Source organism: Balaenoptera physalus (genome assembly GCF_965194825.1).
Source record: "Balaenoptera physalus genome assembly, chromosome: 10".
Classification (NCBI taxonomy): domain Eukaryota; kingdom Metazoa; phylum Chordata; class Mammalia; order Artiodactyla; family Balaenopteridae; genus Balaenoptera; species Balaenoptera physalus.
The window spans coordinates 88,550,171-88,569,094 of NC_138889.1; the positions used below are offsets into that span (position 1 = coordinate 88,550,171).

An 18,924-nucleotide genomic window follows, 5' to 3' on the forward strand; every position below is an offset into this window, starting at 1 on the left:
TTTCTCTTTCAGATTTTTCATCATTAGTGTATAGGAATGCAAGATATTTCTGAGCATTGATTTTGTATCCTACTACTTTACCAAACTCATTGATTAGCTCTTGTAGTTTTCTGGTAGCATCTTTAGGATTCTCTATGTATAGTATCATGTCATCTGCAAACAGTGACAGTTTTACTTCTTCTTTTACGATTTGTATTCCTTTTATTTCTTTTTCTTCTCTGATTGCTGTGGCTAAAACTTCCAAAACTATGTTGAATAATGGTGAGAGTGGGCAACCTTGTCTTGTTCCTGATCTTAGAGGAAATGCTTTCAGTTTTTCACCATTGAGGACTATGTTGGCTCTGGGTTTGTCATATATAGCCTTTATTATGTTGAGGTAAGTTCCCTCTATGCCTACTTTCTGGAGGGTTTTTATCATAAATGGGTGTTGAATTTTGTCAAAAGCTTTTTCTGCATCTACTGAGATGATCATTTGGTTTTCCTCCTTCAATTTGTTAATATGGTTTATAACATTGATTGATTTGTATACATTGAAGAATCCTTGCATTCCTGGGATAAACCCCACTTGATCATAATATGGTCCATTTAATGTGCTGTTGGATTCTGTTTGCTAGTATTTTGTTGAGGATTTTTACATCTATGTTCATCAGTGATATTGGCCTGTAGTTTTCTTTTTTTGTGACATCTTCGTCTGGTTTTGGTATCCGGGTGATGGTGGCCTCGTAGAATGAGTTTGGGAGTATTCCTCCCTCTGCTATATTTTGGAAGAGTTTGAGAAGGATAGGTGTTAGCTATTCTCTAAATGTTTGATAGAATTCACCTCTGAAGCCATCTGGTCCTGAACTTTTGTTTGTTTTAAGAGTTTTAATTACCATTTCTTACTTGTGATTGGTCTGTTTATATCTTCTAATTCTTCCTGGTTCAGTCTTGGAAAATTGTACCTTTCCAAGAATTTGTCCATTTCTTCGTGGTTGTCCATTTTATTGGCATATAGTTGTTTGTAGTAGTCTCTTATAAGCCTTTGTATTTCTGCAGTGTCAGTTGTGATTTCTCCTTTTTCATTTCTAATTTTATTGATTTGCACCCTCTCCCTTTTTTTCTTGATGAGTCTGGCTAAGGGTTTATCAATTTCGTTTATCTTCTCAAAGAATCAGCTTTTAGTTTTATTGATCTTTGTTATTGTTTTCTTCATTTCTATTTCATTTATTTTTGCTCTGATCTTCATGATTTCTTTCCTTCTACTGACTTTGGGTTTTCTTTGTTCTTCTTTCTCTAGCTGTTTTAAGTGTAGGGTTAGATTGTTTATTTGAGATTTTTCTTGTTTCTTGAGGTGAGATTGAATTGCTATAAACTTCCCTCTTAGAACTGTTTTTGCTGTGTCCCATAGGTTTTGGGTCGTTGTGTTTTCATTGTCATTTGTTTCCATGTATTTTTTTATTTCTTCTTTAATTTCTTCAATGATCTCTTGGTTATTTAGTAGTGCACTGTTTAGCCTCCATGTATTTGTGTTTTTTACAGTTTTTTTCCTGTAACTGATTGCCAATCTTATAGCGTTGTGGTCAGAAAAGATGCTTGATACGATTTCAATTTTCTTACATTTTCTGAGGCTTGACTTGTGACCCAGGATGTGATCTATCCTGGAGAATGTTCCATGTGCACTTGAGAAGAAAGTGTATTCTGCCAGTTTTCGGTGGAATGTTGTACAAATATCTATTAGATCTATGTGGTGTATTGTGTCATTTAAACTTTTGTTTTGTTATTTATTTTCTGTTTGGATGATCTGTCCATTGGTGTACGTGGGGTGTTAAAGTCCCCTACTATTATTGTGTTACTGTCAATTTCTCCTTTCATGGTTGTTACCATTTGCCTTATGTATTGGGGTGCTCCTATGTTGGGTGCATGAACATTTATAATTGTTATATCTTCTTCTTGGATTGATCCTTTGATCATTATGTAGTGTCCCTCCTTATCTCTTGTAAGTCTTTATTTTAAAGTCTATTTTATCTGAGTATTGGAGTATCTGATACTCCAGCTTTCTTTTGATTTCCATTTGCATGGAATATCTTTTTCCATCTCTTCACTTTCAGTCTGTATGTGTCCCTAGGTCTGAAGTGGGTCTCTTGTAGACAGCATATATATGGGTCTTGTTTTTGTATCCATTCAGCCAGTCTGTGTCTTTTGGTTGAAGCATTTAATCCATTTACATTCAAGGTTATTATCGATATGTATGTTCCTATTACCATTTTCTTAATTGTTTTGGGTTTGTTATTGTGGGTCTTTTTCTTCTCTTGTGTTTCCCGCTTAGAGAAGTTTCTTTAGCATTTGTTATAAAGCTGGTTTTGTGGTGCTGAATTCTCTTAGCTTTTGCTTGTCTGAAAAGCTTTTGACTTCTCCATTAAATCTGAATGAGATCCTTGCTGGGTAGAGTAATCTTGGTTGTAGATTTTTCTCTCTCATCACTTTAAGTATATCCTGCCACCGCCTTCTGGCCTGCAGAGTTTACACTGAAAAATCAGCTGAACCTTATGGGGATTCCTTTGTATGTTATTTTTTGTTTTTCCCTTGCTGATTTTAATATTTTTTCTTTGAATTTAATTTTTGTTAGTTTGATTAATATGTGTCTTGGTGTGTTTTTCCTAGGGTTTATCCTGTATGGGACTCTCTGTGCTTCCTGGACCTGGGTGACTATTTCCTTTCCCATGTTAGGGAAGTTTTCCACTATAATCTCTTCAAATATTTTCTCAGACCCTTTATTTTTCTCTTCTTCTTCTGGGACCCCTAGAATTCGAATGTTGGTGCATTTAGTGTTATCCCTGAGGTCTCTGAGATTGTCTTCAATTCTTTTCATTCTTTTTTCTTTATTCTGCTCCTCAGCAGTTATTTCCACCATTTTGTCTTCCAGCTCACTTATTTGTTCTATTGCCTCCGTTATTCTGTTATTGATTCCTTCTAGTGTATTTTTCATTTCAATTATTGTGTTGTTCATCTCTGTTTGTTCTTTAGTTATTCTAGATCTTTGTTAAACATTTCTTGTATTTTCTCAATCTGTGCTTCCATTCTATTTCTGAGATTTTGGATCATCTTTACTATCATTACTCTGAATTCTTTTTCAGGTAGCTTGCCTATTTCCTCTTCATTTATTTGGTCTTGTAGGTTTTTACCTTGCTCCTTCAACTGTGACATATTTTTTTTGCCGTCTCTTTTTTTTTTTTTTTTTTTTATGAGTGGGATTGTGTTCCTGTTTTACTGGTTGTTTGGCCTGAGGCTTCCAACACTGGAGTTTGTAGGCTATTGGGTAGAGCTGGGTCTTGGTGCTGAGATGAGGAACTCTGTGAGACCTCACTCCAATGACTGTTCCCTGGGGTCTGAGGCTCTCTGTTAGTCCAGTGGTTTGGACTCAGAGCTCCCAGTGCAGGAGCTTCCTCCCGACCCCAGGCTCGTGAATTAAGATCCTGCAAGCTTCATGGGGTGGCAAAAAAAAAAAAAAAAAGAGAGAAAGAACAAAGTAAAAAATAAAATTAGATTAGGAAACTGATATGTTAGAAAGAATGTAAAAATAAAAATATAGATGAATCAACAACTGGAAGGTACAGCAGTACCAAAATAGTAAAAAAGAGGAGGAGGGAAAGAAAAAAAAAGCGAGGGAGGAAGGCCTTGGCTGTGGAGGGCGGGGCCTAATCAAGGGTGAGGTTTGGGCAGTGGGCAGGGCCTATGCTCAGGACCCACAGGGCTGAAAAGGCCCTGGGGGCTGTGGGGGGTGGGGCTTAGGCTCAAGGAACAGAAGGGGCCCAGGCGTGCCCCCCACCCCCATCTGAGGGCAGCGGACCTCACCTGGGAGCCCAGTAGGCTTCCTGGGCTCGAGTGGGTGGTGCAAACGCCCTCCTCTCCTCTCCTGCTCCTCCTGGATGGCCCCTCCCGCCTGCCCCCAGGACCCACGCGGCCTGGATGGGGCTTTGGATGGGAGGGAAGTGGCTTGGGAGCTCAGCAGGCTCCCCTGCCCGAGTGGGCCAGGCGATCGCCCTCTGCTCCTCTCCGGCTCTTCCCGGAGAGTCCCTCCCACCTGCCTCTCCTGATCTCCCTGGGCTCAGGGGTGCTGATCTTGTCTGCTCCACTTCTCCTCCCCCCTTGGTCCCCCTACATCCTACTGGTTCACTTTGGGGTTCCTCCTATCTCCTTGGGGGTCAGAGTCCCCACCAGCGGCCGGCAGATGCCCTGTTTGTGGGGAGACGCTATCTCCGCATCTTCCCACACCACCATATTGACTCCTCCTCTCTGGCTTTTTTTTAATGTTTTAAATTTTTTGGCTCTACTGCATGGCTTGCAGGATCTCAGTTCCCCGACCCAGGATTGAACTTGGGCCACAACAGTGAAAGCACTGAATCCTAACCACTAGACCACCAGGGAACTCTCCCCAGCTACTGGTTTTTTGCAGTCTGGTTGAATGCCCTTTCAAAGTTCCCCCAAATTCATTTTCTGCTTAAGTGAGTCAAAATTGGTTCTTGTTCCCTGGAACTAAAAGGTACTGTATGAAATGAGCCACTTTGCTGTGGGCATGGTCAGTACTTTCTTGGGCAGAAAAAGTTCTATTGAGGAAAGAGTCACACCTAGTATTTTGTCTTTGAACAGAAGATTAAAGATGATGTAAGGAAAAGCTCTGAGCCAATAGGGAACACAGAGCACCAAGATAATGCTAGGTTTTGATGAGGAAGCCTCTATTGGTCTATGTTTAAGTAATGGCATCAACAGAAGAAATCTGGTACTGTCCAAGATCTCTTCTTTCAGTTGCTACCATTGGGCATGTCACCTATGTTGTTATCCTTTTGAGCCAATCACCACACTCATGCATTTGATGAGATTTTATTTTCAGAAAGGCAGTGTTCATTCTGGTTTGTCCAACAGATCACATAATCAAGGAGTTTTTTTTGTTTTTTTTTTAATGTTAATCAAGAAATTCCACTCTCATCGGCAAAAGTCAGGCTATGCTGTTAAATACAGCCAAGATTGTAAGCATACAAATGTCATTAAGTCTACTGGATCTTAAATTATTCACCAGTACCCACAAGAAAGAGGCAAAACTTTGTCATCCTGAAAGGGTGTATCACATTTTAGGAAACTGGTAGGCTTCTGAAAGCCTCAGCATTCGTGATTACGCTAACAGCCCTTACAGATGTATTTTACACTATCTGTTCTGACTCAGCTAGGAGCCAACAGGCTGGATGTCGGCAGGTAAAACACATCCCTTCAGACCTGTTACTGTTTATGATGACATTTGGAAATCTCAAATCGCAACCCCAAAGGCTCCTCCTTTTCCATTCATGCATTATACATACACATATGAAGAGTTTTCCTACCAGTAACATTTAAAATAAGCATACTTAATAACTGCAAGTCACATGTAACATAGAATATTCAAATGTTTAGTTTTTAACCATGTGTGACAAAGCTAAGACAGCCTACCATTCCAATAAAAAAGGCGGGGAGTGGGAGGGATAGTTTTAACACACCATTAACTTATGCTACTGAGTTTTTCTAGTGAAAGACAGCAAAGCCAATACAAAATTTAGGGACAGAAGAAAACACAGATTTCAGCCTCTGGTACTTCTCTAAAGATAGACCTTGTGCTTCCATGCCCTGCCATCTGGAAAGCTTACCTCCTTCCCAGCCAGACACCTTCTAGCTGAGAATACAAGTCATTAAGAATCTCATTGTCCCTGACAGCCCACACCTGAAACATGCACCATGCCTACCTGGCAATACAGGGGCCATGAAAGACGAGAATAAAGCATGCCTTGTGAGAGACTGTTGAAAAGGAGCCCCCTGCCCCAGTCACCCAAAAAAGTACTGATCACATTAACTACATCCAAGGAACCAGAGGGAAATAGCTGAAGACTGCAGAGAATATACTCAAGCTGTCACTGCAAAGAGCAGAGTAAGAAGCATGCAACTTTACTCAAATCACATGCACTTCACTCAAACTTTTTCCCTCAAACAGGTCTTCTCCGCCAACAGAACTGGTCTTCAGAGTCCCTCTGAGTTCCTCTCTCTAATCTAAGTTGCTCAAGCTAGTTTTAGTCTTTCCCAACAGGATCCAGCTGGAAAATATAAAGCCTTTGGAACGCAGCAGCACGGGAAATAAGGAGTATACAGAAACAGGAGATTTAGGAGAAGCCCTCCTGGTGTAGATTTAGAGACAAAAGCTCCAGACTGCCACCAGCAGCAGGATGACCAGCAGAGCTGTTTTCCCTGATATACTCGTCCTATCACTTTTGTTACACAGGTTCTCCTGGCAGCAGCGGTACTGAAGCTCCTTCTCCCCTAAGGCTTTCGCAATGGCTTCGAAACTGCAACGGTCAAACATCCAACACTGGTAGTAAGTTTTTGTTGGCACTGTGGGGGAAATACACACACACAAAGATAAGCAATCAAGCAGGTAAAACTCTGCACCTGTCTTTGAACTCTCAGTTCTACTTCTTAGAACTTATCCTGGGGAAATAGAGACATTTGGGTAAAAATATGTATCCCAGTTAGCTTATAAAGGGGAACAATTAAGTAAATAATGATCCAGCTCTGAATGGAACTTTTCCATAAAAGCAAAGTCTCACCAGAGCCAATACAGTTGTGTGTATATGGAAGGCAACAGGAAATCATACTAATGTTTGAGAGAATTACCAAGATTTTTAAACACATGCCCTCTTTGATCCAGCAATCCCACTTCTAGAATTTACTCTATGAAGTTACTTGAAAAAAGGTTAAAGGTATATGCTCTAGAATGGTCACTGCACTACTATCTGTAGCAGCAAGAAACTTAAAAGACAAACAGTCAGTTAATAAAAAAGCATTTGAGTAAATTAGGTAGAGTTCCACACAACGAAGTTCCATGCAGATAAGGAATGCCACAGGACCATGTGTATTGACATGGGAGGAGTTTGAGTTTTTTTTTTTAAGTGCAGAAAAATAGATAAATTGGACTTAAACAAAATTAAACTTTTGTGCTTCGAAGAACACTATTTTAAAAAATCAAAAAGACAAAACCCACAAAAAGTGAGAAAATGTTTGCAAATCATATATCCAATAAGAGTATAGTATACAGAATATATGAAACACTCTTACAACTCAACAATAAAAAGACAACCCAATTAAAAAATGGGCAAAGGATATAGATACTTCTCCAAAGATATACAAAGGGCCAATAAGTGCATGAAAAGATGCTCAACATCATTAGCCATTAAGAAAATACAAATCAAAACCACAATGAGGATAAATTCACACCTACTAGGAGGGCTATAGTCAAGAAACTGGAAAATAACAAGTGGTGTCAAGGAAGTGAAGAAATTGGAACCCTCAAATATTGCTCGTGGGAACGTAAAGTGGTGCAGGTATCTTGGAAAAGTCTGGCATTTCCTCAAAAGGTTAAAAATAGTTACCATATGACCTAGTAATTCTACTCCTAGGTAAATATATTACCCAAGAGAATTGAAAACTATGTTCACACAAATGCTTACACATGAATGTTCATAGCAGCATTAATCAAAACAGCTAAAAAGTGGAAACAACCCATATGTCCATTAACTGGTAAATCATAAGCAAAATGTGGTATATCCATTCAATGGAATATTATTTGGCCATAAAAAGGAATGAGGTACTGATATATCCAATAACATGGGTGAACATTAGAAACATTATGCTCAGGGACTTCCCTGGTGGTGCAGTGGTTAAGAATCCGCCTGCCAATGCAGGGGACACGGGTTCGATCCCTGGTCCAGGAAGATCCCACATGCCGTGGAGCAACTAAGCCCGTGCACCACAACTACTGAGCCTGTGCTCTAGAGCCCGCGAGCCACAACTACTGAAGCCCATGTGCCTAGGGCCTGTGCTCTGCAATGAGAGAAGCCACCGCAATAAGAAGCCCATGCATTGCAACGTAGAGTAGCCCCCGCTCGCTGCAACTAGAGAAAGCCCGCGAGCAGCAACAAAGACCCAATGCAGCCAAAAATAAATAAATGAATAAAAAATTTAAAAAAAAGAATAGATTATATACTTTAAAAAGAAAACAAAAACAAAAAAACATGATGCTAGTGAAAGGAGCCAGTCACAAAGGACCACAACACTGTATGGTTCGATTTATATCTAAATGTCCAGAATAGGCAAATCCATGGAGACAGAAAGTAGATTAGTACTCCCTGCCGGGGTATGGGCGAGGGAAGAATAGGGAGTGACTGCTAATGGGTATGGGGTTTCCTTTCGGGGTGATAATAATGTTCTGAAATGAGTGGTGATAGTTGTACAGAGTTGTGGACATACTAAAGGCCACTGAATTGTGCACTTTAAAATGTACTTTGGAACTGAGATATGTGAATTATATCTCAATAGAAAAAAGCCTAGATGCAGAACAATATGTAGAATGTGATCCGTTTGTATAAAGTATATGTGTGAGGGTGAGTATACTACTTTTCTCTGAAAAGATTCCCAAGTAATTTAACAGTGTTACCCTCACAGAAGACTATCTTTCATTTATACATTTCTCTGTAGATTGAGATTTAAAATAAAAAATCACTGGATGAATTTATTTTAAACATAGCTTAAACTTCCTTTAAAAATCATTAGATTTTTCAGTAAAGCAGGAAAATTTTCCAGAAGAACGTGCCATTATGGTCCCAATTTTTACACACAAAGGAAAATGCAGGCCAAAATATACAATGCCAATTAGCTTATAGTGATTTTTTAATATTTAGAAAAATTATGTTAAATATTTTTAAAAAGTGAGAGTTGAGAGAGAAGAGAAGATAGTTGTGCTAGATGCTGGGGACACACAGATATAGAAGGTTGGTCCCTGCCCTGGAATCATTTTCTTTTCTTCTGTGTTGGAAAGAAAAATATACAGATGCCTATTTCCTTATTTAAGGCCAGTAACTAATTTATTCTATTTCATTCACAGCTCAGAACAAAACTTCTAAGTTTATAACTGCAGGTATAACTGTTCTGTCCTCCCCCTCAGAGGAGATGAGTGTCTGGCCTGGATTTTAATGAAGTTTGGTCAAGTGGCAGAGGCCAGATAGGAGTGTTCCAGTGACTCTACCTGCTTGGATCATAAATATTTTAAGTGGATGCTTCTAATACTGTACTAAAGAATGCTGTTGAATAGGACAGCATTAATAAGTTACTGTCTTATGTAGTAGTAATCAGGCTTTGGAACTGGGAAAGCATTAAAGTCACCAGAATGTTGATTAGGGAAGCCTAACAGCTTGGGGAGAGCAGATAGTAATTTATTAATAATTGCTACCAATTAATCACTTACTATGTGTCCTGCAGTGAGCCAAGCACTTTACTTGAATGAACTTATTTGCATAACAACCTTCAACGGTGAGCTTCTCACCAAAGCCACTATCAGAATCACCCGAGTAAAAGTGGATCATATCACAGAGTCATCGGAATGTTAAAGGTTCTCTCTCTGCTAGGCACAGCCTCCCCACTCTCTTTGAAGATTTGCCTTGAGTCTGCCTTTACCAAGCAGTAGTCCCCAGTTGCCTTAGGCATCCTTCAGTGTGTCCCTTATTTGAAAGGCCATTACAGAAATGATTGCTTGGCACTGTCATCAGAGGCTCTGCCAGACTCTAAGTACATGGTTTATATTTCCAGGACCTAGCCAGGACGCCAGTAAATAGTGGCTGAAGTAGCGCCCATCTGTCTCTCTTCTAGACTGAATCTGCACAGCACTATCACGCACATTTCTTCACTAACTGCCCCACTGACCCCAGGAGAAAAGTATTCCCATTTCACAGCTGGGGTGAAAATGCGGCTAGATTAATTAAATAATTTCTCCAATGTATGCCTGGCCTTTGATTCGTGTTTATGACAGTGTGCCTCGCCTCTCCCAGGCTGATGTCAATCAGAGTCAGAGGGGCATTTAGATGTTCTGTTACTATCTGCCTTACTGTAAGGTCTGAATATCTATATTTCAAGAACTGCTGTTACCACATGTCTAGCTGAAGTTTGGGGACCTATGTTCATGAGAAGAAGAAAACTATTTAAGATTCACATTATCCTTAAAAAAATAGATTTTATACTTGAGGGTAGTTTTAGATTCACAGCGAAATTGAGCGGAAAGTACACAGTTCCCATAGAGCCCCCGACAGCCCCACCTCCACCCCAAACAACCTCCCTCACTATCAACATCTCCCACCAGTACATTTGTTGCCAACTGATGAACCTACATGGACTCATGATCATCACCCAAAGTCCATAATTTACATTTGGGTGCACTCTGGGTGTTGTACATTCTATGGGGTTTGACAAATGTATGACATATGTCCATCATTACAGTATCACACAGAGTCCTAGCTTCGTTGCCCGAAAAATCCTGTGCTCCACCTATTCATCCCTCCCTCCTCCCCCACTTAACCCCGGGCAGCCACTGACCTTTTTATTATCTCCTTCGTTTTGCCCTTTCCAAAACATCACATAGTTGGAATCATAACAATGTAGCTTTCCCAGAGTGGCTTCTTTCATTCAGTAATACATATTTAAGTTTCCTTCATGTCTCTCCATGGTTTGATACTTCATTTCTTTTTAGTCCATTCTCTGGATGTACCACCATTTATTTATCCATTCATCTACTGAAGGACATCTTGGTTGCTTCCAAGTTTGGGTAATTATGAATAAAGCTGCTATAAACATCCATGTGTAGGTTTTTGAGTGGACATAATTTTTTGACTCGTTTAGGTAAATATCAAGGAATGCAACTGTTGAATCTTATGGTGAGAGTACGTTTAGTTTTGTAAGAAACTGCCAAAATGTGTACCACCATTTATTTATCCATTCATCTACTGAAGGACATCTTGGTTGCTTCCAAGTTTGGGTAATTATGAATAAAGCTGCTATAAACATCCATGTGTAGGTTTTTGAGTGGACATAATTTTTTGACTCGTTTAGGTAAATATCAAGGAATGCAACTGTTGAATCTTATGGTGAGAGTACGTTTAGTTTTGTAAGAAACTGCCAAACTGTGTACCAATTTATACTCCTTCCAGCAATGAATGAGCGCTCCTGTGGCTCCACATCCTCGCCAGCATTTGGGGTTGTCAGTGTTTTAGACTTTGGCCATTCTAATAGACGTGCCTCATTGTTGACATTAATCATTTTTACAAAGCATAACAGTTCATTATAAGATGAGTAAATTCTGGGGAATCTAATGTACAGCATTATGATTGTGGTTAACAAGGCTGTATTGTCTACTTGCAATCTGCTAACAGAGTAGATCTTAAGTGTTCTCATCACACACAGAAAGGTTACAATGTGAGGGGGTGGATGTGTTAATTAGACTGATTGCGGTAATCATTTCACAATGTATATGTATATCAAATCGCCATGTTGTACACCTTAAATATACACAGTTTGTATTTGTCAATTATACTTCAATAATGTTGGAAAACAACTAAAATGAAAGTTTAACCATTCAGGTAGGAAACAATGGGATTTGTTTCCTAGTCTACTCTACTTCCCTCTTTCCTTCTCTCCACCTCTACCATCTGACACACCCACTTCATCAATAAAAAACAGAGGCAGGAAGAACTTACTGGTGGCAAGACAGAGATCAGAGCTCAAAGCTTCTAACTGATAATCTAATACTTATTCTACACATAATATTGCCTTTATTCTCTCATTTGGAAATTATACTTTTTGTAGTGGGGGTCTACGAGACACAGACAATCAGGGTTAAGAAGTAGGTTTCTGTGTTCATAGATAATTGGTGCTCAAATATTTGTGGAGTGAATGACTATTCTCTCTGGGGGCCTCACTATGCTTTCTACATTAACAATCAATTAATACAGTCCTCCAGGTGAGGCAGAGGAACTGTCCCCTACAGAATCAAGGACCTTACATGCAGGCCTTGGAATCTGAGCTGCATTCCAGGAGTTTATATCAAAATTATGAGATACTCCTGTTCTTTAGACAGGATAATTCTAATTTGTTCTTACTTATTGAGGGATTTTTCCTTTCTGGGGAAGTGAAACTCCTCCTCCTTTCTATCAGGTTTTTCTGAACATGTGGTTCTCCCAAGGCTTTTATGAGTTTACCTGATGTGCTTAGCATTCCTTGAGGTGGCCACTGGGAAGAATTTACATAGAGGGTAGGAGTGAACTAACTTGAAGGGTATTTTTACTTTTATCTCTTAGAGATGGAAGTCAGGGGGTTTACCTTGTACACTAACTGAGCAGATCCTGAAACAGCCACTCCTCACCAGTATCATTTCCACACATTGATTCAATCCAGAACCACACCCAGCAAGAGCAGAGGTCATGCCTTTGCTGGTTTCTTGCCTCTCTCCACCATTTCCTAAATTCCATTTTAATAGGATTTATGGAGGAAGCGATTCCATAGTCTAACCAATTTGGAAAATGCAGATTTGACAAAACTTGTCAATGTTGACAGTTCCCTACCCTAAGCCCATGAGTGCCTTGTTCTCTGAGGCCACCAAGCCTTGGCACCTACTGTTGCCTTTCTTGGGAACACCCTTCCTCTCTTAGTCCTCTTACTTCCTACTTGTCCTTTGAGCTCAGCGTGAGTCCCCTCAGGACTCTGTATGTATTAAATCCCCCACGGAATGAGACACGGGTATAAATAAAGACATCTGTAATAGCTACACAGGCCTCTTTCACAATTTTCATCGTCTCCTTTCTTCATCTTTGTACCCCGAGCTCCTAGCTCAGGCTCTGGCACAGGGCAGGCTCTCAAAAGTTTGGGAGGCAGCCAGTGTTGCTGTTAAGAGCACAAGTGTTGGAATTAGATGGATTCCCATGTTCAGATCCTGAGCTGGTTCCTTGACCTTAGTCTGTTGCTTAATCTGAGTCTCAGTTTCCTCATTTACCAAACGGGAATCAAATATTACCCCGAGCAGTAGATGGGAAATATTAAATAAAAAAACAAATGGAAAGTGCTTAGTGCCGCACACCACTGGTGCTATTAAATGGTAGCTATTACTTGTTGAATACGAGTCTAACAAGAATGAGAGTGGCCCAGATCTTTTCCCAGGCCCTCTTCATCCCATTACACTCAGGAAGAGGGGGAGGGGGAGGCTCTTACCGGCTTTAACGATGAGACAAGTATCTTGGTTATGTGAACAATTGACGGCCGTAGTGCAGCCATTAGCTGGGTTAACACAGTTGTAGCACTCCAGGCTGTGACCTAGGATCAGGAAGAATGCCCGTCAGCACCTGGTAGACCAGCAATGACTCACCCTCCTGGCAGCAGAAGCAAGCCCACCATCTCCATTAGTGTGGGTCAGAGGTCAGCAACTCAGAGTGGGCTTCCTTCCCACATATATCTGCAGTAGATATATTTTTCCAAGCTCAAACTACAGTTCCAGCAGCAGTGTTTTGGACCCTGAGGCAAGTGCAAAGGGAGTTTCCAGATTTCAAAATCCACTTAACTGTGCAATTGAGAAGCTTTCTCCTACTTTCAACCGGAAGTGATTAATCTGCAATGCAATGACATATTAAAAGGAATCCATTAAGAGGATAAACTAACAGAATTCTATAAATTCATTGCTTCCAAGCAATGAATATGCTCTATCACATAACATTCTCACGGACTGATATCAGGATTTGGCAGTACCTATCTGTGTGAAAAGACATGCTCCAAGATGAAATGCATGAAATCTCATTACAGATCAGTATTAACAGATGAACATTTGCAACCAATTTGATGATGGGGAACACTAACTTTTGAATCCCAAGTAAGCAAAATGTTATTCTCCCAGAAAGAATTCCATTCTTCTCATTAGTAGATCTGTATTATAAATAATTGTACTCAATTATTAAATTTTTGAATTCTGTCAATTAAAAACTTGGAGAAATTTGTTTTCTCTCTTATTTATATAAAAGCCTACATCATATCCTTGATTTTTGTCCCTTGGCCTGCAAAGCCTGAAATATTTACTACGTGGACCTCGGCAGAACAAGTCTGATGGCCTCTGGGATAAGGCGTCCTCACTGCAGCTGTTCCCTGCTGAGGGACTGACCCATCGCCAGAAGCAAACACAGTCAAGGGGCAGGCGGCAGCCATACACTTTAAACCCACGTGGGTGGGAAGACATGCACAGTGACACTGAACACGAGGGTCAACTTATATCAGAAGCAAATGCCTCTGGTTCCCCAATTTGAAAAATGACTAACCCTCCCACTCATGTTCTTAGGATTCATCTTTGGTGGCTAGACTTCAAGTTTCACTGGATTATTTTCCCTTCTCTGTTTTTTATAACAATGGTGATGGAAAAAGATGAGGCATATTCCACATTTGTGATGGGAAGAGTTGGAAGCAAGTTTTCCTGATTCATGTAGACATACTCTTTTCTATAATAAGAGATCACCTTCTTCCAGCCACATGGCTTCTGCCACGTAATCAGTATTTGGAAGTACCTATCGGTGTGAAAAGACATTTTCAAAGATGAAATATGTAAAATCTCATAGAAGAATGGCATGGTTAAACCAAGACGAAATGTGGGTTTTAGAACCCAAGAGCTGACTTTTAGTTCTAAGGCCAAAGTCTAGGTTCATCACCAGGGAGAGGAATTCTCAGAAGGCCAGAAGAAAGTGGCTTCTCACTTCCTGAGCACAGACAGGAGTGAAGCTCTCTATAACATCTTTTTTTAAAAAATTAATTAATTTATTTATTTTTTGCTGCGTTGGGTCTTCACTGCTGCAGGCTGGCTTTCTCTAGTTGCGGTGAGCGGGGGCTACTCTGTTGTGGTGCGCAGGCTTCTCATTGCAGTGGCTTCTCTTGTTGTGGAGCACGGGCTCTAGGCACGCGGGCTTCAGTAGTTATGGCACATGGGCTCAGCAGTTGTGGTTCGTGGGCTCTAGAGTGCAGGCTCAGTAGTTATGGTGCACAGGCTTAGTTGCTCTGCGGCATGCGGGATCTTCCCAGACCAGGGCTCGAACCTGTGTCACCTGCATTGGCAGGTGGATTCTTAACCACTGCGCCACCAGGGAAGTCCCTATAACATCTTAAATGGCCACGTCAAACCTTCAGACAGAGGAAAGAGAGCTCACCTTTGGAACTTCTGTGAGGCAGAAATATTCACAGCTAACACAGTGTTCAAATACCTAAACTTTCAATCTTCAGAGAATTGCTATAAGAGGCAGGCTCAAGGATCTCCATCCCCATTTTTCAAGAGAAAACTAAGACTAAGATGTTAACTAACTTGTCAAAAGTCACATGGCTACTAAGAGGAGAACTGGGATTCACACCCAGGCGATCAGTTCTGAAGCCCACGCTTGGTTTATTTACTGTGATGTTCTTCTAATTGTCCTGAGTGGGAAAGAGAAAAAACCAGGACCAATTATGGCGGAGACCAGGTCAGGGGCAAGCAATAAGTCAGTGGCTGTTTGATATTCTAGCTACTTAACCGGGGTGGAGGGGATCTTCTTCACACTCCGACTCCCTCACGAAAGACCTAAGTGCCCCCGAGACCTGTTACAGAACAGCTAACAGCACCAAACCCAAGCCTGCTCCATAAACAAATGTAGACTGCTGGAAAGCAGGTATGACCAGGCTATTCTTACTACAGAAAATTCACTGGGTAGAAGAATTAAGACAATAATGTATGTTGTAACATAGCGAACCACGTTACAAACCTCCATGACTACAATCAACAGACGTGGGGAGGGAGGGGGGTTGTGACTTCTGTCTTTTCTCAGAGAGGGAAAATTTGTTCAAACGTGTCCTTGGGCTCCTTTGTTCTTTGCTTCAGTTTCCTCAACTGTTAACATGGGCGTAATAGTACTGAGTCCTTACAGGATGGCTGGAAGGGTTAAATGAGCCAGGGTCCGGTACAGGCCCTAGTAAGCATTCACCACATGGGAGCTACTAAAGCTACAAGCTCTAAGACATGTTCCAACATGCAGATGCCTCTGTAGTGCCCATCGCGTGGCTACTTCCTTTTCTGCCTCCCGTCCCCATCCCTCAAAAATAAATAACAATTAGTAGTACCAACATGACATAGGCAGAAAATGACCTTTGATGTTCATAAGGAAGCAAAGCAAGTAACACAGGTGTTCCTACTGTTACAGAGGTAACGAGGATCTCCAGAAGGCAGGGAGGGGTGGCCCCGTGAAGGAGCTGGGGCAGACACTCTGGTGCCAGGCTTATTTGGGTTCAAATTCTGGCTGCACCACTTTGGTGTGATATTTTACAAGTTATTTAATCTCTTTGGGCCTCAGTCTTGTCACCTGTAAAATGGCAATAAAAATAGTCCCTGCTCCACAGGGTGGACATGAGGATTAAATAAGTAAATACATGTAAAATGCTGAGAACAGTGATTGGCACGTGAATGCTATAAGCAGCAGCTGCATCACGTGGGAGAAGCCCAGGGCGGGCGGCTCAGCTCAGCACTCTGAAGATGGCATCCATCGGTAGCCCCAGCGGCTGGCGGTGAGTGGGCTGAAACTTAAGCAGCTCGGTGTAATCGCTCCCCACAAAAGCAGCTCTGTCACCCAGGATGAACTGTAACTGAGGAAGGTGCTCCACTCAGGGTAGGGCCGTAACACAGGAAGGAGCGGTCACGCCACCCTGGACCTGTAACACCAATGGCGAAAGAACTGAAGCCCCGCCTGAGGTCTGTGGCATCAGCTTGGTCTTCCCGAGGCCTAAGAAAAAGTTAAGGGCCAAGGCGGCCTACATGATCCAGATCCATGTCCCTCTGGACCACTCACCTACATGGCAGAGGACAGCCAGGCTGAACAGGAGCCCGAGCAAGACGAACCCTCCTTTGCTTCCCATTGTGACCGGCTACAGGTTCTGGAAGGAAGGAACACAAAGCATTGTCATGAACCAACAGGTGATTGCCGGGTATCTCAGAAACCAAGAGCTGGAAGGCCTGGGGGCTTTCAGGAAACATGGGAAGGAGTGAGCAGACCAAGAAAGCAGGGAGCCTCGGGGCTGGGTGCAATGAACCGACGGTGCTCTCAGGTGGTGGGGGCAGGGCTTGGTCCCTCCCCGGCTGAGACCTCGGCTTACTGAAGAAATGCTGCTGGGCCTGGTGGGAGGGGCAGCTGCAGGGAGTCAAAGCACGCCGGGCCCACCCCAGCTCTCACCTACAGTAGCCGTGCACCCTTGAATAAATTCAGTTCCTCTGAGCCTCAGTGTTCACGACTGAGCAGTGGGACAGCACTATCTTCCCCTTCAGGGTCGCTGACTCAAATGAGAATATGAACAAAGTACGTAATGCAGCACCTGCGAGGCCCCACCCCCAGCTGCTGGCTGAACTAAGCCTGAGCCCAGCGAGGGCCACTTCTCCAGGCCACGCCACTAAGTGCATCAGATGGAAGGGGTAACCCTGGAGGGCACCAGCGTGCATTCAGCGGCAGAACAGGAGGCAAAGGCTTAGCGTGCACAGAAGCTCTGGCTCCCCACCTCCTCCTCATCACTCTGGAAAAGTAAGGAGGGGTTCCAGGTACCTCTGATGACAAGTCCCCATTACATTAATACCTGGATGTGTGGCAGTGAGCATCAGGGGAGAAGAGGGGAGGGCTGAAACACCTTGAACCCTCCTTTTACCCGAGCAGGAGGCCAAGACACAGGGAGGTTTTTTTTTTTTTAGACTTCATTATTTGTTTTTTAAAGATTTTGATGTGGACCATTTTTAAAGTCTTTATTGAATTTGTTACAATATTGCTTCTGTTTTATGTTTTGGTTTTTTTTGGCCCCGAGGCATGCGGGATCTTAGCTCCAGGACCAGGGATCGAACCCACACCCTCTGCGTTGGAAGGTGAGGTCTTAACCACTGGACCACCAGGGAAGTCCCACAGGGAGGTTTTTAACTTGCCTAAGTCCGAATCAGGAGCAGTAGATCTAAGGAGTCTCCCGACCCTACCCCGACTTCCCTGAGCCCATCCTCCAACAAGGAGGCAGCAGCTGCTCCAAACCAGGGCGGCTCCACATTCTATCCTCCTGGGCCGCACAGGCCAGGACTTCTGCCCGGTAGACAGACGGGCTCTCGGTGGGTGGGCCCTGCCCTCCTCTGGGTTGGAAATGGCATCTCTCACACCTTTGAAGGTCACGTGACGCTTAGGAGTTGGCTGAGGAAGGCCAGGGGAGAACTGGGAAGCGAACAGGGCAGGGGCCTGGCATTGCCCAAAGAAGACGCCATTGAGTAAGCCACGCCCGGGAGAGAGACAGGTCGCCTGCTGACATGTGGGAGGGTGGGAAGAAAATCTAACTGGGCCTGGCCTTTCTTTACAGGTTGAATACCCCCACTTCCTCTGGCACCTGCAACGCCTACCACAGCCTACTAATGCCCCCCGCCACCGGGCTGACCCTCCCGGGGCGTAGCTGCCCACAGCACCCCTGCGCGGTGAGGACCTGAGGCTGCCCGAGGCCAGTGGTCAGAAACTCAGACTCTAGGCTGGCAAAGACCTGGACACAAGGTCTGGCTCTGCCACGGCTACCGAGCTCATTCTCCTCACCTATAACAAGGGGCAGGTGCATGGGCGCTTTCCCACACCAGGAGGTTGAGGTGAGATAAGACAAGTTAACTATGTGCTTGACAGTCACAGAAAAGTGGTGGCTGTCACCGCTTCCTACCTCACCCTGGACTTCCTTCCTGACCACACCAGACTTCCTGCCCGAAGTCAGGCACGTCCATACCTCCCGGTCAGACTGTCGGCCTCTCCAGGCTCTCTTGTTCCCTGAGCCTGAGAGATGGAGGCAGCGAGGTCTCTGCATCCTAATAGCTCAGGGAGAGGCCCCAGCCCCTCCTGCCAGCACCTGACGCCCCTGCAATGTCCTCTGCCGGGAGCCAGATGGGTCAAGGGAGAGAATCACAGCGTTCCCGCGCCACCCCCCCAAGCCGCCCTGCCCAGGCCCCTGCCTGCGGTTCCTCACGCTCGGGGGGCTTCTGGGTAGAAAGCATGATTCACACACTCAGCT

At 43.1% G+C, this 18,924-nt stretch overlaps 1 protein-coding gene and 1 long non-coding RNA gene across 3 annotated transcripts in view; both read right to left on the minus strand.

Annotated features, from left to right (window-relative positions):
- Nucleotides 1–18,924, minus strand: part of LOC309636906 — a 382,209-nt gene that overhangs the window by 180,752 nt on the left and 182,533 nt on the right. The gene's annotated exons all lie outside the window — the stretch shown is intronic.
- CD59 (CD59 molecule (CD59 blood group)) overlaps nt 4,842–18,924 on the minus strand; it is an 18,205-nt gene continuing 4,122 nt past the window's right edge. For both annotated transcript variants that reach the window (XM_082410651.1, XM_082410652.1), the window contains exons 2-4: nt 16,710–16,794; nt 13,081–13,182; nt 4,842–6,387 (exon numbers count right to left, since the gene is read on the minus strand). In XM_082410651.1, coding sequence (XP_082266777.1) covers nt 6,185–6,387; nt 13,081–13,182; nt 16,710–16,776 — 372 coding nt within the window. In that variant the 5' untranslated portion in view covers nt 16,777–16,794 and the 3' untranslated portion in view covers nt 4,842–6,184. The remainder of the gene's footprint in view (nt 6,388–13,080; nt 13,183–16,709; nt 16,795–18,924) is intronic.